Source organism: Aotus nancymaae, unplaced genomic scaffold (genome assembly GCF_030222135.1).
Source record: "Aotus nancymaae isolate 86718 unplaced genomic scaffold, 86718_ANA_hifiasm-v0.15.2.pri h1tg000131l, whole genome shotgun sequence".
NCBI lineage: Eukaryota > Metazoa > Chordata > Mammalia > Primates > Aotidae > Aotus > Aotus nancymaae.
The window spans coordinates 8478379-8503914 of record NW_026988546.1 but is presented as its reverse complement, the minus strand read 5'-3'; the positions used below and the strand labels follow the sequence as shown (position 1 = coordinate 8503914).

The 25536-nt window shown below is 39.3% G+C and overlaps 1 protein-coding gene across 6 annotated transcripts in view; it reads right to left on the bottom strand.

Moving 5' to 3' along the window:
- The window catches only part of IL18R1 (interleukin 18 receptor 1), a 40115-nt gene that overhangs the window by 11988 nt on the left and 2591 nt on the right, over positions 1–25536 (bottom strand). For 2 of the 6 annotated variants that reach the window (XM_064371416.1, XM_064371418.1), the window contains exons 1-6: positions 23244–23488; positions 17793–18039; positions 13532–13697; positions 9928–10081; positions 4162–4224; positions 845–959 (exon numbers count right to left, since the gene is read on the bottom strand). In XM_064371416.1, coding sequence (XP_064227486.1) covers positions 845–959; positions 4162–4224; positions 9928–10081; positions 13532–13697; positions 17793–18039; positions 23244–23301 — 803 coding nt within the window. In that variant the 5' untranslated portion in view covers positions 23302–23488. Of the gene's footprint in view, positions 1–844; positions 960–4098; positions 4225–9927; positions 10082–13531; positions 13698–17792; positions 18040–23243; positions 24796–25536 lie in introns of those variants that run through there. The other 4 variants (XM_064371417.1, XM_064371419.1, XM_064371420.1 and 1 more) reach the window with 4 other exon arrangements.

Genomic DNA, 25536 nt, shown 5'->3' with positions numbered 1-25536 from the left:
CCTCATGAGACAATTTGGGGACTGTGCTGTCAACTACCTGGCTGATGATGAGATGTGCTGGCAGAATATCCACAAAGTTCAACTGAATTCAACATGTATTGGGCATGAATCACATGCCTGCTCCTGGGCAACAAGCCAGACTTTATGGTGTAAAGAGCTTGTAGACAAGTGTCAGCAAGAATGTAGAGCTGCAGCATGGTAACAAAGAATGTACCAAAAAAATGTGTAAAAAGCAGAAAAAAAAACTCAACAAGTGTAGCTAAGGTGCTAGACAACTTAGGCTGAGTTGTGTATCAGTACAATAATGAATAATTACAGTATGACCCAAAGTAATTCAGAAAAGCTTAGGTGATTATATGTTTCAACTGTTTCTTTTTATAAGTCTGACCATTCCTCAATGCAAGAATATAGGCTATTTAAGTATCAATATGCATACAATTTGGAACCTTTCTGGCATATTAGAAAAATAAACAACTTAACAAATTTTTCAATAAAGAAAAAAACCATGGCCTAGGTAACTGCCCTTTTATAAGAAGGTAGGTAAAATCCCCATCTCCATCGGATCCTGACTGACCAAATGCTACTTTATAAGGTGATGCTAAGTACTCTCACTGGCCTTCTTATGGACCTTCTTTTCCAGCTTAGATCTTGGCAATACATTTCTGCATAATCCAACCACCTAGGGTATGGCCATCATAATTATAAAATATGCACATTACAGTTATAATTTAAACTAGCCCAATATACATCAGCCACCCAGTTTTTAATATGATGTTATATATAGTTATATATAATATGATTGTTATATGGTATATATCATGACATATGTATTACATATACATACATAATTCTTATTTCTTTCTCTTCATGTACATTAAGATCCGATCCATTGTCATACATCCAATAAAGTATATCCTTTTGATTCAGCAAAGCAGAGCAGTTGAGGCTTACATCTTTTCCTGGTAAAAGTTGGCAACTAAAGTTCTGATTTTAGAAACTCAGGTTTCTCAAAAGTTTCAAAACAATATAATCAATGTATGTTAACCTAATGTAAATCATGACACTGTATCCAAGAAAGAGAATAAATATGCCTTGTTTTAAATTAAAAGAATACATAAAGCAGAAGAATTACGTAGCAATTACAAGCCATCACCAAAATGTGATTTGTCCTCTTTTTGAACATTTTTTTAAACTGACTATTAAAACTTAAGGTGATAAGTGTATTTTCTTTTCAGTACACAGTTTAGTAGGTAGTAGCATCAGGACAATACTCTCACTGAGATTTCTTGATAAACCAAATGGACAAATCCAAAAAAAGTTAAATTAACCAAACATTAAAGACATCAAAGTGCAGAGAAAATAAAGAGAAATTTTTGTACCAAAAATGTACTTGGGAAGGATCCCTTCCAGGGTGAGCTAAGAGAGGTAGCCATTTCATTCCATGGAGGAATTTGCTTTGGTTTGGAATAAACAGAAAGAGTCTCATACTATAGACAAGAACATCCAGTGAAGCTCTCAGAAGCTGCACAGGCTTGCAGAATTACTGCTAAGTGCTCAGACAGTGTAATAGGCTGTAGAGGCTGCATGGTATCACTTGCAGTTTCATGAGTTCCATGATAATCGGGAGAGCAAGTCCTATCAGAGAAAATGGCTGCAACAAACACATGACCGCAGCAACCCCTCTCCCCACAGCTATCAGAGATGAAGGCAGATTGGATCTAACGTACCTACATCCCAGCCACCCCAGCTCAGTTCTGAGTCAACTGAGATACCCAAACTCTCAGACTACCTACTTGTAAGAAAAAATAATACAAACCGTATTCACTTTAATTATTTGATACACAAATATCAACAATAAAAAGTTAAGAGACACACAAAGAGACAGAAAATGTGCACAATAATCAATAGAAAAGATAGATAATAGAAGCAGACCTACAGAGGCAGAATTTAGTAGATAAAAACTCGAAATAACTGTTTGAAAGAAAATAGAGAAAAGAAGAACAAGTGGATGGAAATATGGTCATTTTCAACAAAATGTAATTTATTTTAAAAAGAATAAAATGAATATTTTTATATCATGAATATATGATATACCGACTATAACAGTAATTTTAAATATACAGATGGACTAAACATCATGCTGACCAGATTTCAAGAAAGATCCAAATACATGCAGTTTATGAGAGACACTTATGTATAGAACAAAAAAAAGTTAGTAGTAAAGGGATGTAAAAAAAAAAGACAAATATGCTAATTCCAAGCAAAAGAAAACTAGTGGCTATTTCATATGACACAGCAATGCATTGAGAAAGGAAATATTATGATAGATAAAGAGAAATATTTCATAATGATAAAAGTGTCAATTCAACAAGCATAAATCTGTGTAGGCATATAAGATAGCTCCAACATATATAAAACAAAAATTTACAGAACAAAAGGAGATAGAGACAAATTGACCTTAATAGTTGGAGATATTCACATGCCTCTCTCAGCAACAGATAGAACAAGCAGATAAGAGATTGGTAAGGATATAAATTTTTTGAACAGCACCATTAACAAACTTAACCAAATTGACATTTAAAGAATAATAAAACCAAAACCAATAGACTATATCTTTTTTCAAATGCCCTTGGAACATTCAGCAAAATATACCATATTGTAGGTCTTAAGTAAGTCACTACAAATTCCAAAAGGTTGAAATGACACTGTGTATAATCTTGGACTATAATGAAATTAAAGTGGACATCAACAAGAGACAATGACTAGAAAGTTTCCCAAATATTTGGAAATTTTAAAACAATAATATTTTTTGGTGGAAAAACAAATTACAAGGGAAACTTGAAGAAATGGTTTAAACTGAATAGTATGAAAATATGACAAACAGCTAAAGTAGTGCTTACTGGGAAACTTGAATGTATATACTACCAGTGGATAATTAAAATTAATTATCTAACTCTTCAGGTGTACAAACTAGAACAAAAGGTGCAGGTTAAGCCCCACAGAGTAGAAGAAAAAATAATAAAGACAAATAAATAAATAAAAATATAAAGCAGGTAAACCTCAGGTACAAATGGCATAGGACCCCAGCTGCACTGGGCACATATGGTCATATAAACCACTGTGGCTCCAACTGTGGTTATAAGGTGTGGACTTTGGAAGCAATCAACAGAGACTGCCACTTTTCAGTGATTCAACTTTGGACACGTTACTTAGCCTTTTTGTACTTCAGTTATTTAATTCATAAAATGAGAATACATGCCTCAGTGTTGCTTGGAGGATTTAATTCAATAATATATTTCAATGACCTAGCACAATACCTGGCTTAGCATATTTAGTATATGTGAATTTCTTCCTTTCCTTCTTTTTTTCCTCTTTTGAAAGAAATTACTCAATTGGACATGCTGATTCATAGGATTTAGCTAGACAAACCCTAAATATACATACAGTCAAATCAGTAAATTGATTCAAAGTCAATCAATTAATCAAACATTCAAACAACTAAATTAGTTTGAATCATCTCTCCAGAATGTTCTCATTGAATTTTTCTTTCTTTTTTTTTTTTTTTTTTTTTTTTGAGACAGAGTCTTGCTCTGTCTCCCAGGCTGGAGTCCAGTGGTATGATCTTGGCTCATTACAACCACCACCTTCTAGGTTCAAGCAATTCTCCTGCCTCAGTCTCCTGAGTAGCTGGGACTACAGGCACATGCCACCATGCCCAGCTAATTTTTGTATTTTTAGTAGAGATGGGGTTTTGCCATGCTGGCCAGGCTGGTCTCAAATTCCTGACTTCAAGTGATCTGCCTACCTTGGCCTCCCAAAGTGCTGGGATTCCAAGTGTAAGCCACCATGCCCAGCCTGAATTTTCATATTTAGAAATGACCCTGGAGACGGTTAAATAAAAGCCACACACAGGACAACAAAAACAGTCTATAGACCACAGGCAGTTCCACTGTCTCTTGAACTTTAAAACGTTGCCTCTTTTAAGTCAGGTTAAAAGTGGCAACATTCAAAAAATGCCACCCTTTTTCTAGTTTTGTAATGTTATTTGCTAAATACGAAATGTGTATCTGGTGTCATTCAATAATGAATCATATTTACCCTTGGAAGACTGTATTATGTCCCCTACTCATAAATACAGAATATACGTCTGTTGGAGTATACCTAATTCCACTGCAACATGGTTAAGCTTTGATCCAAGAAGAACCGGAACTATATAACCGCTATCTAGAAGTGACAAAAGAAAAGACAAATATATTAGTGTTGGCTTGAGCTTCTCTAAGACAAGCATCTATTAGAATGTGCTCATTTCATGTAACAAAGATTCCAGTAGTCAGCAGTTTGCATTCACTTGAGTCCTATTTGCATTAACTAAAGGTTGCAGATATGTTGTTTGTTGCTTCATTTTCCATCAACTCCCTACTCACAGAGATGCTTAAAGCACTTTATACCTGGTTTCCTCTCACTCAAATCTGCAGCTTCTGCTCACTTTAACTAAAAGGCGGAGGAAGATGCCCCTCCACTGCTGCGTGACTCCCAGATGATCAAACATGCAGGACTTGGACCATGCAAAATCACTGGGAAGAGCCTTTCTGCTCTGTTGTGATTCCCTCCATCTGTCCTCCTCAGCTGGCCTGTGATGGATTTACAGGGCATGGGGCCAAGACAGGGTAAAAAAAGCAAATCCCTCTAGGTGCCCACTGTTCCTTGGCAGGATGCTAAGAGCAGTGTCCCTTCCATATTGTGTCCCAGGGGCCTCACCTCAGCCCTGGCCCTGTTGGTTAAGTCCATGCCTATAGGCCAAGTTCTACTTTTGCTCCTGAGTGGCTTCTGACCTCGACTGGAAGGATTGCACATAAATCCTGTCTTCTCAGTCCCCATCTGGTGATGCTTGGGAAGTAAATCATCACTCAGCAGGCTCTTGCCTAAGGCAGCTGACAACTGCAAGCCCTAAGAGCAGCTGTGGTCATAAATTTAAACTGGTACATAGTTAAGTTATTGTTGACCCTGATATCTGCATTGGTAATGATCCTCATGACCAGGACTGTTCCCTTCTAGTAACCACGGTGCTTTGGGGGCGTTTCCAAGCAATGTCCAGAGCAGCCCTTCTGGGACTTGCAGGTGCTCAGCAAGCAGAATGCCTGGTCAAGTGGAGTATACTGGGACTCAAAAGCTTTCCTGCAGCTTCCACACCTCCCTGAGCCCTCTCAGAAAGTGCAGTGCCACAGAGTGAGCAGTGGAGAATGCAGGAACAGGAGAATGAAACCAGCACAGTAGACCCTGGGGTTGAGAGTCAGGACTGGGTTCCCTGGGATTCAGAGTCTCTGGGCAAGCCTGAAATTCTGGCAGACAGGCAAGAGGAGTTGAGATGTATCTAGGGAAGGAACTAACTCTCAGATCTGGCAGCATGAAGCAACATGGACTTGAATTCAAAGACAAAGAGGCAGGAAGCAATTTCCGTATGAAGGGGAAAACTGCTACTGACTACCTTTCTCTGGATCGATTTTTTTTTCCCCAAAAAACTTGCATGGAAGATTTGAGAAGGGGAATTGTGAAGAACATCTTAAGCAAAGGATGCTGTCTACTAACACTCAAATGAAATCATAGGAAATCCAGATCAGCCCTGTTGCACAACTGGTATAAAGTGAAGAAAGCAGTCCCATGTAGGTCACAAAAGGAAGACAGCACCTTAGTGCATACCCTTGACGTGACCAGTCTACCTAGGAGGCTAGCATCAGAATCAAAATGGCACAGAGGTCGTCAGCAGTAGGAGGAGACGCCACCAGATCAGCCAGAGCATGAGACCAGGAAAGTAGCAGATGCCCGGTGGAAATTCGGGTAACTGTGATTCACGGGCATGAGCTGAAGGCAATGGTACTCCTGGATTCCAAAAACAGTGCCCAAAGTATGGCATTTTGGCAGGTTGAGTACTTTAAACTAAAGGACATTGGAAGGTCTCAAAGCAGCCTCAAAATCAAGATCTCTGTGACCTTCTCCTGCCCTTCTGCTTCATGCTCCCATTCTCCCCAAAGCAAGTCATAGAAACCAGACTTCTTCCCAAAAGCAGATCATAAAAGCTAAAATCATTTCCCCAAAATAAGCCATAGAACCTAGAAGCATGACTCTAACCTTCTGCCTTTCTGTCTAGGAGCTGGTCAAAAATTCTTTGACCTTCTTTGGTCTGACAGTAGATCTTAATACCCTCTGCCCTCTATCCAGGAAAAAGAAATATAACGGAGAGGCCAAGAAGAATCTGAGCAGACAGGTCTTGCTGGGTTTTGCCACTCAGTCTATTACCCAGGAAAAAGAAATGCAACAGAGAGGCCAAGAAGAATCTGAGCAGACAGATCTTGGTGGGTTTCCCCACTGAGTCTATTAGCATTAGGTCATACCCTTTTGTCCAATCATATTTCTATGTGGCTGTCCATGCTTCTAGAGCCTAAGGACTTAAAAAACAGTTTTCCCTGAGTCTTGGGGTCTGCCTTCCTTCCTTCCTTGCTTCCTTCCTTCCTTGCTTCCTTCCTTCCTTCCTTTTCTTTTTTCTTTTTTTTTTTGATTGAGTCCCACTCTGTCACCCAGGCTTGCACACTATCAGATTACTGCAACCTCCGCCTCCTGGGTTCAAGCAATTCTCCCTGCCTCAGCCTCCCAAGAGGCAGGGATTATAGGTTCTGTCACCATGCCAAGCTAATTTTTATATTTTTAGTAGAGATTGGGTTTCATCATGTTGGTCAGGCTAGTCTCAAACTCCTGGCCTCAGGTGATCCGCCCACTTCAGCCTCCCAAAGTGCTAGGATTACAGGCATGAACCACAGCGCCTGGCCCTGGCGTCTTCATTTCTGAAGGCTTCCATGTCACAGAAAAGTTTGATTAAATAAACTCGTTTTGCTTGCTTCTTGTTAATCTGTCTTTTTTATGGGAGCATTGTCATGACCCTTATCATGGGGAGGAGAGGTATCACACTTTTCCACCACTACAGCGGTCACCATGTGGCAGGTAAGAGATCTCCATCTGTGATGGCAAGTGTACCATAATAAAGACACAACATGGAGAAGGCAGGAGTTCAGAGCCCCACTGTCCTCAATACAGGCCAGAACACCCCCTGACGGTCCTCTCCAACTACAAGCTCTAATTTCTGTAAACTGATGGCAACTTTACCAACTCCAAAAACATAGCTAGGATGGTGAAGTGTCTAGACCTTTTGTTGTATGTAGCATCGAAGGAGTTGTTGCTCTCTCAATAATGCACACAACAGACATGTAATGAGCACCTATTATGTGCCAAGTGCCAGTCATAGGTATTCAAGATGCAAAGATGAGGAACAGAACTCAGTGCAAACCTTTCCAGACACTTATAAAGTTATTGACTGAGACACACATGTAATGCAACTCTGACAGCAATCAGAAATACAAACAAGAGGTCATGGGGGCATGAAGGAGGAGGGACATTTTAGTGGAGTCCTTAGAGACTCAGTTGACATTCTCCAAGGAGACAAGAAAAATAAGAGGGAAAATTATGGGAGAAGAATATCTTGTGCTGCAGGTGAGGTATGGGAACCCAGCAGTGGGATATGGTCATTACAGCAGAGCTCTTCCTGTCCCTGGAGCCATCCTAGAGCTGTACACACACTCACTCACTCGGTCATCATCAACCAGCCCTACAAGGGATGAACTATTACTGTCCCATTTCATCATGAGGAAGCTGAGGCAGAGAGGAACTAAGGAAATTAACTCATCCAAGGCCACAGCCTCACAGAACTGTTGTGAGGATGATATGAGATGATTCAACTCAAGTACTTGGCACAATCCCTGGCCCATAGCAAGTACCCTTTTAATAATGGATACTCTTATGGCTTCGTCAAAGAAGGAAGGAAAGAGTTGCTGATGGGTGGAAAGCAAAAGCAAAGATGGTGGGAAAGAGGGTGTAGGTTCTGAAAGAATCAAAGGAACAGAGATTCATATAAGATAAAAATACATGTAAGAAAGTAAAATTGGAGATTTTAGGGTAGATGATTTTTTTTTTTTTTATTTTAGATTCAATCTCACTCTGTCACCCAGGCTGGAATGCAGTGGCGTGATCTTGGTTCACTGAAACCTCTGCCTCCTGGGTTTTAGCAATTCTCTGCCTCAGCCTCCTGAGTAGCTGAGATTACAGGCACCTGCCACCATGCCTGGATAATTTTTGTATTTTTAGTAGAGACAGGGTTTCACCATGTTGGCCAGGCTGGTCTTGAACCCCTGACCTTGTGATCCACCTGCCTCAGCCTTCCAAAGTGCTGGGATTACAGGCATGAGCCACTGGCCTGGCCCAAGGTAGATGATTATACCTAGAATTTAAGTTTTTGAGTTTAAAAATTCAGTTTTGGGTTTCCTAGGCTCTGGGCTGTGGCAGGCAGAATAATAGACCCCAAAGTTTCCCATATCCTACTCCCGAGTTCCTGTGAATAAGATACGTTACATGGCAAAAGGAACCTCTAGATGTGATTAAATTAAAGATCTTGAGACAAGGGGATCACCCTGGGTTATCTAGGTGGGCACAATGTAGTCTCAAGGTCATCAGGGAGACAGAAAGGTCAGAGTCAAAAAGGAGATGGGATGAGGGAATCAAATGTGTTTGACTCTGAAATGAAGTGGCACAAGCCAAGAACTGCAGGTGGCCTCTTAGAAATGGGAAAAGGCAAAGGCAAAAAAATGTATTTTCCCCTAGAGTCTCTGGAAGTAGCGAATCCTGCCAAAACTTTGATTTTAGCAAAGTCCCTAAACTTGGGGCAATTTGTTACCCTGGCAATACGTGGGTGTATATCGCTACACAGTTGTAGTGAAGAGGAAAGATGCTGCTAAAGCAAAGGCTGTACCGAATGCGAGCCCACAGATTTTGCTAAACAAGCCACCCACACAGGTGTTACAGTTTCCAGTTCCTCAGGATGATGGCGGGGGGAAGTCTAGGCTGGATAAACCATTGTCTTCAAATCAACAAAGGAGCTGTCATTTTAAGAAGGGGCCAGACTTAATCTATGAAATTCTTGAAGGCAAACCAAAATCAGTGGTTGGAAGCTACGAGAAGGGAATATTTGGACTCAACAGAAAAAAAGACTTTGACAATCAGATACTAAAATCTGGATTACGCTGCTGTGTGATTTGGTCATTTCCTTGGTAGTTTTCAAGAAGGGACTGGATGATCAATTAATGACTGTGCTTTATGATGAATATCTTCACTGGGTGAGGTTTAATTAAATACCTTCAATGTCCCAGGATTCTGTTCTTCCATCACACACAGCCTGGGCCCAGCATGGCTCCCTTCCCATCAGCACATCAGTGTTCCTTACACTCTCTTAGCCGACAGCCCTTTCCCCAGCAGGTCTTCCCCCATTCATGAAGCTCCCCCTCCAAGACCAAGGTCAAATTGAGTCTTCTGCAACTGTCCTTCCTCCAACTTCCCCTTGCACTCTTGCAGCCTCACAGGTGATGCTGTTTGATACGGTGGCACCTTCATGTAGCTTATTGCCTCTCCTGATTACAATCAAATCCCTTGAGAATAGTACAGTGCTCACTTCATCTCATATTTCCTTGCTTCCCTGCCTCGTTGTGCTGAGTACAGTTTATTGACTACAGATGTCTTCAATAAATATTTATGGTGTGAAAATGTAAATTTAACAACAAAAGATTCCAGAATTTACTCAAATATATGAGAAAGAGCTGACTTATGTGTGGTTTATTTATATAGATTTTCATTTCCTTCCCAAAAAGAGGTTGTTTTTCAGCCAAGTAGAGGTTCACCAAAATGAAGATTTTGACCCTTATATTTGAACTAGTGATGTGGTCATAACCCCAACTAAGTGGTTTCTCAATTCCTACGCAGTTTTCAAGAATAAAAAAAATTCCACTTTACTAAAATACATCTGTTTCTTCCCAATTCTAAGATTTCCCTTACCTCCCAATATTGTTATATTGAAGGTTTTGGTGATGTTAAATAGTTTTCCATTGTGATGAAGGAAATGCACGCAGGAGTAATACCCTTGATCTTCAAACTCAGCATTCTTCTTTATCATTGGGTTTTCCTTGTGCTCCAGTAGCTTTTTACAGTTCTGTTTTTAAGAAAGCAAGTTAAAATACTTTAAGTAAAAGCCGAATTCATATTACAATTATCCAAATTTTTGAGTTAAATATCTTTAGAGAAAAAGGAAAAAAGAATGGAAAGAAGCAATTCCTGCGTATATGTCTGTTACTTGATACTACTTTTACTGAAAGAATTAAAAGCAGTCCCATTGCTGTTGTTATGATTGTCGTTATTAATACATACTGGGAAGTACAGCATGAGGAAATAGAAGCATTGTAGCTGCTTTTGTCAATTTCCTTTCACCTCTCCTTTAAACGCATGCACAGAGATACAAACAGAGAGACAGAGACAGAGAAAACACTACAACAAAAATCCTTGCTTGAGTGACATCTCTGTTTCCCACATGTTCAGTCCAATTTTGTGTATTCCACCCTACACGTCCCAGAGGTGGGTAGTGGGGTGGGAGGAGAATTACTCAGAGAACTGAGTAGCTAGCAGACCACCTATGCCCTTAACACCCTTCGCCAGAAGCCAGCAAGCTGATTAGAAATGCATCAACAATATTCAAATCCATAGGTACACTCAAACATCTCTATTTCACACACACACATTTCCATACATGTCACAGGAATTAATACTAATTGTAATAAATAAAATCACTTTCTTCAATCCAGCACATCTGATATCCAGACGTAGGTCCCAGAGCCATCCAAGGACCACATAGGAGGGCTGAGGGCTGAATGACCATCCTTGAGCAATGGACACTGTTTCTGCAAACACCAGGCAAAGAGAATCTACTGCCCACAGACTTCTTCCTCAGAGCTGGCAGCCACTGGGGCTAGACCCCATTGTGCATAGAATGTGCCCATGAAGCACCCACATGTGTACCTCACATCAGTAACTTATTTATGTATAAGTCAAAGTTTTATAAAACCAGACTAATTTTTCCAAGCTGTGGAAAAGATGAAAGACTCTTCATTTTCTTTTCCAGTTAATGGTTTACTGATTTACCCTCCTTGCTCTCAGGTAAAGTCATGGTCAGTCAACAGGCTTAGAATACTTAGCCCTGTAGTCAATTGTTTAGCTAAACATCCTTGATGCACCAATGTTCTTAATTTAAATATCTGTATTTTGGAATTTCTTAAAACTTGGCACACCAAGCCTCACTAATTTAAATGTACTGTAATGCATTAGTACATTGATGGGACATAGAGTCAAGTCAACTCAGGACTGACTCAAATGTTTAGAAAACATTTCAGAATAAGAGCTGTTTTTGAAAACCACAAGTAAACAGTGCTCAAGCATAAGGTACAAACAAAGGTTTCAGGGAAATCATCATCACTTGTTTCAGCTTTCCTGAGTTCTGTTCAGACCACTCTCTCTTACAGCTCTTTAAAGTTTCCATGACAGAAGCACATGATTCATACTTGTTATTCAATATAAACTACATCAGCTGTCCCCAACCGTCTTGACAGAGAGACTGGTTTCGTGGATGGCAATTTTTCCATGACCGAGGGTGGGGGGGTTGAAGGGATATGGTTGGTTTGGGGATGATGCAAGTATATTGCTTTTATTGTGCACTTTATTTCTATTATTATTATTATATTGTAATATATAATGAAATAATTATATGACTCACCATAATGTGGAATCAGTGGAGCCCTGAGCATGTTTTCCTGCAACTAGATGGTCCTATCTAGGGTTGAAGGGAGACAGTGACAGATCATCAGGCATTAGATTCTCACAAGGAGTGTGCAACCTAGATTCCTCTCATGCCTGGTTCACAATAGGGTTTGCACTCCTATGAGAGTCTAATGCCACTGCTGATCTGACAGGAGGTGGTAATGTGAGTGATGGTGGGGTGGCCCGGGGATTGTGGATCCCTGAACTACACAATTCGTGTTGTGTGTGTGCATGGATAGGAATGTGTATGTTTTTTATGCATATACACACTCTATACACACACACACTATATATATGTGTATATATAATTCCTATAGCATGGTCTAAAACAGCTTTTATTTATTATTTACTTTAAGTTCTGGAATACATGTGCAGAACGTGCAGGTTTGTTACATAGGTATACACGTGCCATCAACCCATTATCTATGTTAGGTATTTCTCCTAATACTATCCTTCCCCTAGTCCCCCAGAGTGTGATGTTCCCCTCCCTGTGTCCATGTGTTCTCATTGTTCAACTCCCAGTTATGAGTGAGAACATGTTGTGTTTGGTTTTCTGTTCCTGTGTTAGTTTGCTGAGAATGATGGTTTCCAGCTTCCTCCATGACCCTGCAAAGGACATGAACTCATCATTTTTTATGGCTATACAGTATTCCATGGTGTATAAGAGCTTTTAAAATTCAACAAGTAAGAGGTATGCTTTTTAATGGTGTATAAGAGCTTTTAAAATTCAACTGAAGAAAACAGAGAAAATAAACAGACAATCCACAAAATTGCCTTATTGTGGTTAAGATCCAATAAATATATACAAAAGTTTAATTTATTACTAAGAAAAGTGAAAAACCACTAGGAGTTTCAGAAATTTTTCATATCAAATTTTAAACATTCTAGGAGTATTATTTCCTAGTGTTGTGGAGGTGACAGAAAATTGGAATTCTTTTATCAAGTGTGGGTAAAATTGGCATAACTCCCTGGAGATGAATTTGATTGTGTGGAGAAAAAGCCATATAAACATGCTAACATGCTCTCAGCCTTTGATCCAATAATTCTACATTTAGGGATTTGATTGAACGACAAATTACATAAACACCCAAGGATTTGTGGAAATGGTAATCATTTTCACCTTTAAATAATAGTGAAAAATAGGAAATTCACAAATGTCCAATAACAATGGGATAAGTTAGATGAAACCAGGCACATGCAAAATGAAAGCCCATGCTTAGAAGATTATTTAAAGATGTGAAGGGATAGTCACAACATGATTTTTAGAAGAAAAAAGCAATAAAATAAAATAGACCGCTTTTAAAAACCAGATGCTTCACAGAAAAAAACCACAAAGTCTCTAACTGATGAAATTATGAGTGATTTTTGCTTTCTTCATTTTTCAGTTTTCCATCTTCTAATTTTATAAAATAAACTAATATATTCAGAAAAACATATACAATCGAGTTTTAAATATTAAGTATGTGTGACAGGAGAAATGGAAATCCTTTAATTAGCATTCCTAAAAATTAACTTATTGAAAGAGAAGGAAAATGAGGGAAGGGCGTGGGAGAGGAAGCTGTGATCATTTATTGAACACCAAATCCAGGGAAACTACTGTGGAACACATATCAATACTATGTATCAGCTCTTGGCAACAAACCAGTGAGGAACTTGGCTCAAACAGGGCCAGTAGGCCATGTGGGGTCAGGCAGCTTCTTTGTTATGAGATCAAAATGGTAGCCCTCAGCCCCTGATTTGGGAATTTTATCTTTTCCATCAAGTCTTAAAGTTAAAATATTATAAAAAGCATTACCTTATACAATGATGTGCTGTTGACCAGTTTTTGATAGTAACTGTTTTCACAGGTTACCTGCAAAAATTTTTTAACTCTCACAGCTTTACTAGTTACTTGTTTCTCAGTGAAACAGCTGTGTTTATTTCTTCTGATGACACTTAAGTTCCATTCCTGAGTATGATTTCTATGGAATAAAGATGTAAATGTATTTTATAATGTTACAGAAACTTTGCAAATGTCACCCTCTTCCCTTTAGTAACCAATGCTATATTTTTCCTTTATTTTTTTAAAGAGATCGATTCATTGATGTGCAAACCCTGCTCTGCCTCCTTTTGGTTCAGAGGAGCAAGAAATTTAACAACTGTCATGGGAGCAGGAGGTAAAAAATGAAAACCTGAGCAGTCTACACACACAGAGAAACACACACATGCACGCAAACACACAAACACACACACACGTACATATCCTACTGCAGACAATATATTATGGATGTCAGAACAGGAGATGTTTACAATGTCAATGATCTTTGGTGATGGATAAGTTTAGAGAGTCTTAGTCCAGGATTGGAGGTTGGCTTTGGTTTCACCAAGTCTATAAACTCCTGATGTTGTTTTCTAAATGTGTGTGTATATGCGTTAGGTTTCATGTTTCTCAAGGCAATTTGTTCCAATCCCCTTCTCTTACTGTTGAATAAACCAAAGTCTGGAGTTGCTGCCCTCAGTGTAATTGAATTAGCTCTTTAAATGCCTTACTGACCAAAAGTGAGTATGAGTAGATTTTATAGTTGTTTTTCCTCCTGATCAGAAATTAGTGATCAGGACTATCACTAGGCCAGGTGCAGTGGCTCACTCCTGTAATCCCAGCACTTTGGGAGGCTGAGACAGGTGGATCACCTGAGGTCAGGAGTTTGAGACCAGCCTGACTAATATGGTAAAACCCCGTCTCTACTAAAGATACAAAACTTAGCTGGGTGTAGTGGTGGGTGCCTGTAATCCCAGCTACTTGGGAGGCTGAGGCAGGAGGCGGAGGTGGCAGCAAGCCGAGATTGTGCTGTTGCACTCCAGCTTGGGTAACAACAGCAAAACTCTGTTGAAAGAGAGAAAGACAGACAGAAGGAAAGGAAGGAAGGAAGGAAGGAAGGAAGGAAGGAAGGAAGGAAAAGAAAGAAAGAAAGAAAAAGAAAGAAAGAAAGAAAGAAAGAGAGGGAAGGAGGGAAGGGAGGGAGGGAGGGAGGGAGGGAGGGAAGGGAAGGAAGAAATAAATTAGTGATCTAGAATTGGAAAAAGATACAGTATTTTTTAAATGAAGTTCTTAAAAAGAAAATGTTTCCAATTTGATGTTAGCTTACCCTGCACCTGGGATATGTAGATTCGTTTACTAAACACAGCAGACACTTGTTAAGTTATCCTATATGCCTGACACATGTGTGCTCACTTTAGGCTCTTCCAGTTCCCCTTCAATAGGATAGAAGGAAAACAGGACTAGCACTTACTGAGTTCCAAGTGTTAGACTATGTAAGTGCAAGGGAGATGACTATTTTCCTTAGGCTCCAATGAGAATGCTAAATCTCAGAGAGGTTAAACAACTTGCTCAGGGCACAAACTTGCTACAAGATGGGGCCAGGATGCAAATGCACATCTATTTGGCCCCAAAGGCCAGAAGTGCTTTGCACAATTCTAATCACTTTCACAATCCAATGAATCTGGCCCCTTCACCTTGGGCATGACTTTATGAAAGATTGGCCATGACTGGAGAAGGTGGCAGACTGTTGTCATGGTTAGAGACAATGGGTCAGCAGCCATGGGACATGATAGAGCTATCTGGTCCTTGAAATGGATTCAGAATCCCATTGGCAGAATCTTCTTCTCCAGTGTATTTTTGTAAAGTCTCCCCAGCCTTGATGAACTGGAGAGACAGAGATTTCTGGATCTCTCTGACCTGTTGCTTAAAAGGAATAGAGTACATGAATATTCCCATCTTGTCAGATTGCATTGTTCTCTACCTCTGTAATCCTCAATTCCTAATGCTCAACAAATGCTAGAGGACTGATTATACTCCATGTGCAGGACACTGCAATGGGAATGCTGAAACAAGCAACATCACACTGCACCTGCCATCCAGGAGCTCCAAGGCTGGTGAACACTTAGGCCAACTGGCCCAAAGCTGTGACCACACTTTCCTGCCACAGGCCCAGCCCATCCTGGTTATGAAGGCCACTCATTTTTGTCCACACACACCAGGGGATAAGCACCAGCCCCCTCTTCTGAGGCTGCTCACCAAGCTGAACTTGCTGCCTGTCAGCCTAGGATCTGATTATTACATTTCTGTGTGTGCATTTCTCTACACCTTCATTTCTTCACCTCTATCATTGAAAACTCCTATATCCCCTTCCTTCTTAGTTCTTTTTTTTCTTAAAATTTGGTGAGACAAAGTGATTTTCACTGCAGGACTGAATTATCAGTCTTTAGTGGCATTTGATCATTAGCAATGGACTCCTAAGAATTAAAGAATTACTGTTCTAATGGGAAAATTTCAGGTGTAAAGTCTGTTCAGTGATAGATTCCACATCAAACTACAAAGGCTTACACACCTAAGTTAGAACACACATGTGTACATACACACACACACATCTGCAGTAAATACTGATTACCAATTGCACAACACACGTGTCTGTACATGCATGTGCACACACACACACACACATCTGCAGTAAATACTGCTTACCAATTGCACTATATTTGAAGATGTCTGTATCTTCTATGCTCCTAGGTGTCTAAAACAACCTGCTTCCATGTAGAATCCCATTTATCGTCAAAGCCATCGTCAAAGCTGCTTCTCTCCTCATCACTTCACTCTCACAGTGATCAGTCTCCAATATCCTCTCTGGGACACCTCGTTTTTCTCAGCATCTCCTGTCTGCTACCCTGTCTCTCCACACCTCTCTGAAATCCTACCTCAATCTTTTGCTTCCATTGTTGTTTCCTAAGTCAGGCTGTATTCTCTACTCCCTATGTCAGAAAGATGACCAATACCATTTGCTTCTGTTATTTCCAAGTGATGATCATAGATGCCTGGCTGTTCCTTTCAATGTGCTCTCTATGCCCTGTCCAGAATACTTTATTCCTTTAAATAAATTTCATTCAATCAGGAGTCAAAAGCAGGGGCAGATGTGTTTGTTGTTCTTTTTCCTTTACCCCATTTGTGAGTATTCATTCATCCTTAGAGTTATGAAAAATCCCAGTTGTGACCCATTTCTGTAATTATTGTTTTTCAAAGGTCACCTGAAGATGTATTGGTGTTTATCAAAAGATCTATTTAATTTTTTCTAAGGCCTGGGATTTCCTATGTATAAAAACAAACAAAAATGACCTAATTTGGTGCAAAACCACAGGACTGCTACCAAGCTTTCATAGTGATAGCTCACTCTGCTCTCAACAGCATGGTTGATAATGATCAAGACTCAGTCTAGAAGTGCTTCTAAAAGAAATCTGCTACATATGAAATCTGCACACCATCATCCTTCAGCTGGCCCTGAGCTATTTCCTGCAGGTCAGTCTCAAGTCTCTATAACAATACCTACATATGTAGGTAGGTACATCTAAAGAGAAACGCATTCAGTAAGTGTGGGTGATGCTTTCAGTTGACTGAACTCATTTCATGGAAGTTACACAACTAAATTATGAGTATCTTGGCAAAATCTAGGGACACCCCATGAGTAAACTTCAAAGCGTTTCCATGTTGCACTCTCTCACTGCCCCAAGCTGTGGGTTGTGATTGGCTGCCAGATGCACACGCTCCACTAGCACTGCCTTCTGGCTCCCATTGAACCACTGCAGACTGGACTCGTGTGTCTGCATCAACCCCATCTCTGTTCCCCACCAAGGATGCCACCCAGGAAGCTGACACTGTCCCCTTCACAATACATTAATATTACTGTGAAGTCTGAGCCACTGATTTCATTTGACTGGGGGCATCTAGACAGTAGGAGCAGCTGAATTTTAAAACTGACTTTCATGCAATTGCGACTTCTTATTGACAAGGATCCCCTAAAAGGAAATCCTATTAAGGTAACCTCCTTTTACTAAGGTCATTAAGAAAATAAACAGAGAGAGATAAATTTATTTTGTTCCATAACAAAGAATGTATTTCATGTTGTAGGAAGAGTAGGAAAGAAAAAGATGTGCTGATTATTTGACCTTTCAGATTAATGCATATTTGAGTTGCTGAACAAAGGACAAGAGGGCTATAAAATACACTCTAAAAAGAAACCGTTACTCACCCCATTTGGAAAAAGTAAGATCCCGTGTCATTCAACTCAACAGGCCAAAACTCCAAAGCATGATCTTGCAAACCAATTCTTGGTGAACTGCTTGGGTTCAGCTCCACACGTTTCTGTGATCCACTGCTTTTTTGCCATCTTCTGGTGTTTGCTTCAATCTTATGTTCATGTGAAGACGAGCAATATTTCAGATAGAAAGGTTCCCCTTCAACCGCAGTAATGTGGGGACGTGAAGTACAAGAAGACTCTTCAAAAGATTAGTAAAGTAAAAAGAAATAAAAACAAAAACCAAAATGACAAAGGTAACTTTCTGTCTCCTAATGTATTAGGTGAAGAAGCAAAGTCAGTAAGAAAGCCCTGAGAAATCTTGGTGTCACTTTCTTGTGGGTTCTTTTATTTTTTCATCAACCTTTTCAACACTAGAAGGGATAAGGCACTTTCAGAACATAGATGAAAACACAACTTCCGACAGCTTCTCCCCAACAGGAAGGTATCAGAATTTAAACAATCATAGCTAGAAGACTGATAAATGTGTCATCTTTTAAAAGAAAATATTACACATTTTAACTTCTTCATAAGGAAAGCCACAGAAGTCACAGCGTTTTCATACCTACCTCAAAACATACCCAGCTGAGGAGTCTCAGTGAAAAACAAGAAACCTAGCAATTTGGCGTTCTTCCTCTGCATCATCAGAAATCTCACACACCTTGCATTCACCCTGCCTATCTAACATTCCCCAGCATGTGTAGGTGTGGTTAAAAGCGTGCCTATGTAACTTAGGGTGTGTGTACATTTGTTATTGCTGTAGGTCACCATGTGGATAATCAAGAGTTCATTTATATAATATCAATCCAAATTTGCATATGTGTCACTTTCCCTCTTTCTCGATTGACCCAGATTGTCTGGCTTTGAAAATATACCTGACCCTCATCTACACAGGATAGGTGCTCCTTCCTCTCTTTCTGTGCTCTGGTACTTCAAGGTCAGCATTAATGGGTCTTTCTCATAATCAATCTTCTGATGGCTCTTGGGTGCACTTTTATCACATTTTGAGGATGAGAATATTTAAATTGAATGAAACATTTTCTCTCAGACATGAACAGAATGCCCTCTGTGTAGTCAGGGTTTATTTCTCAAAGCAGCAATCTGGTTTTAACTCAAAAATTGTTAACCACAGCATAAAGAGGAAGTGTTGTGGCAGAAGCATTCTGATATGGTTTGGCTGTGGCCCCACCCAAATCTCAACTTGAATTGTAATTCCCATAATCTCCACATGTCACTGGAGGTACCCAGTGGAAGGTAATAAGTTCTCACTAGATCTGATGATTCTATAAGGTGCTTTTCCCCCTTTTGTAAGTTTCCTGAGGCCTCCCCAGCCCTGCGGAACTGTAAGCCCATTGAATCTCTTTCCCTTGTAAATTACCCAGTCTCAGGTGTGTCTTTATTAGCAGTGTGAGAATGGGCTAATACAGTAAACTGGTACCAGGAGTGGAGCACTACTGTAAAAACACCCAAAAATGCGGAAGTGACTTTGGAACTAGGTAACAGGCAGAGGTTGGAACAGTTCAGAGGGCTCAGAAGATAAGAAAATATGGAAAAGTTTGGAACTTCCTAGAGACTTGTTGAATGGCTTTGACCAAAATGCTGATAATTACATGGACAATAAAGTATAGGCTGAGGTGTTCTCAGATGGAGATGAGGAACTTGTTGGAAACTGGAGCATAGGTGACTCTTGTTATGCTTTAGCAAAGCGATTGGTTGCATTTTGCCCTTGCCCTAGAGATCTATGGAACTTTGAACTTGAGAGATGATTATCTGGCAAAAGAAATTTCTAAAGAGCAAAGCATTCAAGAGGTGACAGAGCTTAAAAGTTTGGAAAATTTGCAGCCTGAGGATGTGGTCGAAGAGAAAAACCCATTTTCTGGAAAGAAATTAAAGCTGGTTGCATAATTTTGCATAAGAAATGTTCTTATGCAGGACTCAAATGTTAATTGCCAAGACAATGGGGAAAATGTTTCTAAGGCATGTCAGAGATCTTCACAGCAGCCCCTCCCATTACAAGCCCAGAGGCCTAGGAGGAAAAAATGGTTTCCTGGGCTGAGCACAGGGCCCTCTGATGTGTGCAGCCTAGGGACTTGGTGCCCTGCATCCCAGCCCTCTAGCCATTGCTAAAACAGGCCAAGATACCAGATCGGGCTGTGACTTCAGAGGGTGCAAGCCTCAAACCTTGGCAGCTTCTACATGGTGTTGAGCCTGGACTTCTACATGAGGTTGAGCTGGCAAGTGCACAGAAGTCAAGAATTGATGTTTGGGAACCTATGCCTAGATTTCAGAGAATGTATAGAAATGCTGGATGTACAGGCAAAAGTTTGCCGTAGGGGTGGAGCCCTCATGGAGAACCTCTGCTAGAGTACTGTGGAAGGGAAATGTGGTGTTGGGGATCCCACACAAAGTCCCCATTGGGACCCTGCTAGTGGAGCTAAAAGAAGAGGGCCACCATCCTCCAGGCCCCAGGATGATAGATTCACTGACAGCTTGCACCATGAACCTGGAAAAGCCCAGAAACTCAACACTAGTCCATGAAAGAAGCCAGGAGGGGAGCTGTACCCTGCAAAGACACAGGAACACAGCTTCCCAAGGCCATGAGATCCTACCTCTTGCAGCAGCATGACCTGTATATGAGACATAGAGTCAAAGGAGATCATTTTGGAACTTGAAGGTTTAATGACTGCCCTATTAAATTTAGAACTTGCATGGGGCCTGTAGCCCCTTCGTTTTAGTCAACTTCTCTCATTTCGAAGGATGTATTTACTCAATGCCTGTACTTCCATTGTATCTAGGAAGTAACTACTTTGCTTTTGATTTTATAGACTCATAGGAGGAAGGTGCTTGACTTGTCTCAGATGAGACTTTGGACTTGGATTTTTGAGTTAATGCTGGAAAGAGTGAAGGCCTTAGGGGACTGTTGGAAAGGCATAATTGTGTTTTGAAATGTGAGGACATGAGATTTTGGAGAGGCCAAGGGTGGAATGATATGATTTGGCTGTCTCCCCACCCAAATCACCTTGAATTGTAGTTCCCATAGGCACCATGTGTCATAGGAGGGACCTGGTGAAAGGTAATTTATTCATTGGGGTAATTACCCTAATGCTGTTCTGATAGTGAGTGGGTTCTCATGAGATCTGATGTTTTTATAAGGGGTTTTTCCCCTTTTGCTAAGCACTTCTCCTTGATGCCACCATGTGAAGAAGGATGTGTTTGTTTCCCCTTCCACCATGATTGTAAGTTTCCTGAGGCCTCCCCAGCCATACAGAACTGTGAGCCAATAAAACTGTTTTTCTTTATAAATCACCCAGTTTCAGGTATGTTTTTATTAGCAGCATGAGAATGAACTAATACCCATTCTTTGAAGACATGGATGTCAAATCTAACTCAAAGAACAAGAGTTAAGGAGCGCCAACTTTATGTTTTCTGGTTGCTATGCAATCTCTATTTTACATTAATACTTTAATGTAGAAGGTGTGATACATTTGTATATGTGGGTGTCAATTTCAATTGACACTGGAAACCATGATGAGTCATTAACAGTTCATTTATTTTCCTGTTTTAGACTTAATATAATAAAATGTATAGACCATACAATATGTGCTCCTTTATGTCTGTGTTATTTTGACATGATTAAGTTATAAAGGCATTCATGCTATAGCAGTGATGTGTTCCTTTCTCATTGTCATGTAGTATCTAATTGTGTCATTATTTGGCAATTTATCCATTTTATAGAGGGATACATTTTGGGGATTTGGTTTATTAAACAAATGTCTATTGCATATTGGGTTATTTCTGGGTTTCCAGGTTTTGGCGGGTCTTAAAAAGCTTCTATAAACACATGACTGTGTTGGATGGACATGTGCTCTCTGGAAGTATTATCATTTGAAAAAACCTAATCTGAATTACACACTCTCCAGAGATGGGAGGTTGATAGTCAAAAGTCCACACCTCATCCCCTGGGCAGCTAGTAGCTTTGGATATCTAATTATGTGTTTACCATTAGAGACTTTTTGATTACCATAATGCTTGTTGGAAATGGTCCTTGTTGGGATAAATGAGAGGAGTTCAAGGTGTGCAGAGTTCCAAGTGCCAAAATAGGCACTCCTATTTTTCTTTAAACACAGTATAAGAACCCAGCAGGGCCAACAACAATAAAGTCTGTGTTTGAAACTGTCTTCAGTTTGAACAATCATAAAATTTTGTCACTTAAACTCAACTAGGTTCAGTGAATCCTATATGTAGAACATTGTCATGTCTCCCTAGAGGAAACCATTCATGAAAAGTGCTCTCCAGGGCAGACAGCGAGGAATTTGGCAACCTTGCACAATAGGCTACATGGCTGTTTCTGTGCCTGAATCATGCTGTCATTGTAACGAGGTGCAAGGCTGTTAGTGTATGTCCACAGGACATGGGACTCATGACACATTTTCCTTCACCTTGCTTTTCCACTTATTTCTGACAGATCATTGCATATGAAAAAACAAATATCTACCTCATTCCTTTACCATCTGGGTAGGATTGTATTGCAGGTATCTCAACAATAATTGGATCCACATAAGTAAATATACCCTGAGATTGGACCTGTGTTATTTGAAAGTACTAAAAGCTTAATTCTGCTATCTCTTCAGCAGTAATTCTCAAAGCAGGGAACACAGGCCCATGTGCTTCCCTCTCCCAGATAATACAGCAAGGCAAATTAATATTTGTGCTCCCATTTTCTTTCCCAAAGCCTAAGGAATGTCTTGCTATTCAATTATGGAACTCTAAAGAATGGAGTCTCGGAATCCTTCTCAATAAAAAAAAAAGAACTCTAGACAATCACTGCTAATAAATTAAAATTGGTATTTGACATCTACTGTGAAGCCTACTTGAACTCCCTGGTCTAGCCAGACTCTTTTTTGTATATGCCTTCTCATTTTATTTTTTTAAACCTCTCTAATATATTTTTCATTTACATTTTTCATTATTACTTAAATAATGAGATGAATATTTGCCTCCTCTCAGGAAGGAGAGTGTTTCAAACTTTCTAAAACCCAATAACAAAGATGGCTATCACCTCCTCAATTTCAAGTAACATGAAAGAAATTTTCACCTCAGACAAATGTAATTTACTTCAAGATGCAAGTTTTTCACTCTGCTCTCACTACATAAACTTGGACTGCAGAATCTTTTCTTTTCTGATAACACCATGTATGTCTTTTTTACTTGATCCCATTCCTATGACTCTTATCTCTAAGTCTGGGATACCAAATGGTTGGCAACGTCACCAATCTTAATAAATTAGGTCACTAATCTTAATAAATTCAGCATCTTCAGTAGCCATCTTCATATTAAAAGAAAAAACTTGAGCATCATTTCTCAATTACTAATAAAATATGTTTGTGAGTATTTATAATCACTTACCTGTGGTGCTTACAAATATAAGCACCCAAAGGGTCAACGTTAATTCTCTACAATTCATGGTTTGGATTCTGCTTCAAATGGCTTCTCTAGAAAATAGAATAAAACAGATTCAGCCAAAGCTTTCAGACAAAAGCATACCTATCTTATGAAGGTTTAAAAATCTTCTGGCACACATATTTTTTGAAAATCAACTTAGAAGATTTTCATAGTAACCAATTCTCAGAACTTTCAGTCATATAAAATAAATAAAATTTCAAGGCAATGAATTTTTGCTTCTGGAAGATATCCTTAATAATTCATTTTTCTGACACAACAGAACCTGATGAATTTCTGCCCTGGTCTATTAAATCCTGCCTCCAAGGTCAAAGTTGAATACAATAGTACTGTTAAAAATATTACCATACTATGAATAAAAAATTTGTGACATGCTGAGCTATGTATGGCAGTTCTGCCCACGTAAGAGAATGTGCGTGTGTTTTCACATCAAAATGCTCATCATGACTTGTAATGAGATCTTCATTCAGGGGTTGAATTTTTAAAACTCTATCTTCCTTGTTCAGAACGTAGGTTTCATAAGTCTAGTAACTAAGTCTATTTTGTTCTTCATTGTATCACTAAAATCCAACATGATGCCTAGCACATCGCCAGCACTCGCTAACGTGTCACTGAAGCATAGGTGTGTGTATGTGTGTGCATGTGTCTGTGGCTGCCCATATGAGTTTACTTCAGGGAAATGGAAAAACGAAATTACAGTCTCCTACACTCCAGACCCCTCCTTTACATTGACCATAACCCTTGGAACAAAGATCTGCATTAAAATTTGATCTTACTACAACCTTGCCTTCACACTTCTGATTACAATTTTGAGAGCCCATTGGAGGAAGGATCTCCCACAGTGGAGATGATTCAGAGTCTAAATACTGCATAAATAATACCATGTTCCTCGTTTAACCATCCTGAGTGCAGGGAGCACAGCCTGATGGCAGAGTCTGGTTTCAGAAACACACAAACCTGGGCTGCCACTCCAGTTTGAGTCCTGACAAGCTGCACAACTTTGGGCAAGTCTTAGAGCCTGTTTGCTCATTACCAAACCAGAGATAATAAGAAGGCCTGCCTCTGGAATTATCCAGTGATTAAACCATCTAAGGCTTATGCAGACTTCCTGAGTGCATGGCAGCCTCTCAGCCCAGAATAGTTTCCTCTCACCAATGACTACTCACCTTCCATCCTAAAAAAAAAAAAGTGTTATCAATGCCTAAATCCAGGATAAAGCTTAATGGCTAAGCTGCCAAAACATTCACGTCCAGACTTATGGGAAAATCATCAAATATTTGGTGGAATTTCCAAGAGATAATAATCAATAATGTAAAGACAAAAGGGACAAGTATGAATGGAAAGTACCAACTGTGCATAATCAAATTAGACCAGTTCTATGGTTTGAAACCTCCCCCACTACCTCCACACACGTTTTATTATTAACTCTGCCTTTTCTTTTATCTTGGATAGAATAAAAAATGTTATTTCCTTTACGTCACTACTCTGGTTAAGGCTGATATAACCTTATAAAAAAAGCATCACTTAAAAAAAAATTCAATATCTACCAAGATACAAAGTTAAAATTAGAAGATGTGTCAGCAAACTAAGTTAACTCTGAGTTTCAATATGAAACATATTAAGATTTCAGTATACGAAAAATAGGATCCCAGTATACAAAAAATAGTTGGTATTTACACAGCATTCTGCAAATGTGGATGTGTGTATATAAAATTTTTAATGTACTTAAGTTTTACGTGTGAATTTAAAAGATTAAGGTTATATTAAATAATAAATTCATTTCCAGAAAAAGAACTATTCTAATAAATGTAAAGGTACTCTAGCAAGTATTAATAAAATAGATACAGAAGAATATAAATATTAAGTGTCTTACATGTAAGAATTTTAAGGGTTTTTTGATTGTTATGTTTAATATCAATATTTTTGCTCTTACATAATAACTCTTAAGTTTCTTTCTTTTTTTTTTAATTTTTCTGATTTCTAAAGCAATTTACATACAATGTAGGACATTTACAAAATGAAGACTGGAAGAAGAAAATATTCTCAACATGCATAATATTTTAGCATGTTTTCTTGAACTTTTTATAAATGTCGTCACATAATTAAGATGTTTAAATGATTGCATATCCTGCATTTCCACTTACTATGATATAATAAGCATTTTTCCTGTGTCATAAAACTCTTTGTTAAAACCATTCTAATTGCCACCTAATATTATTTCATGTGGATATATTATCAT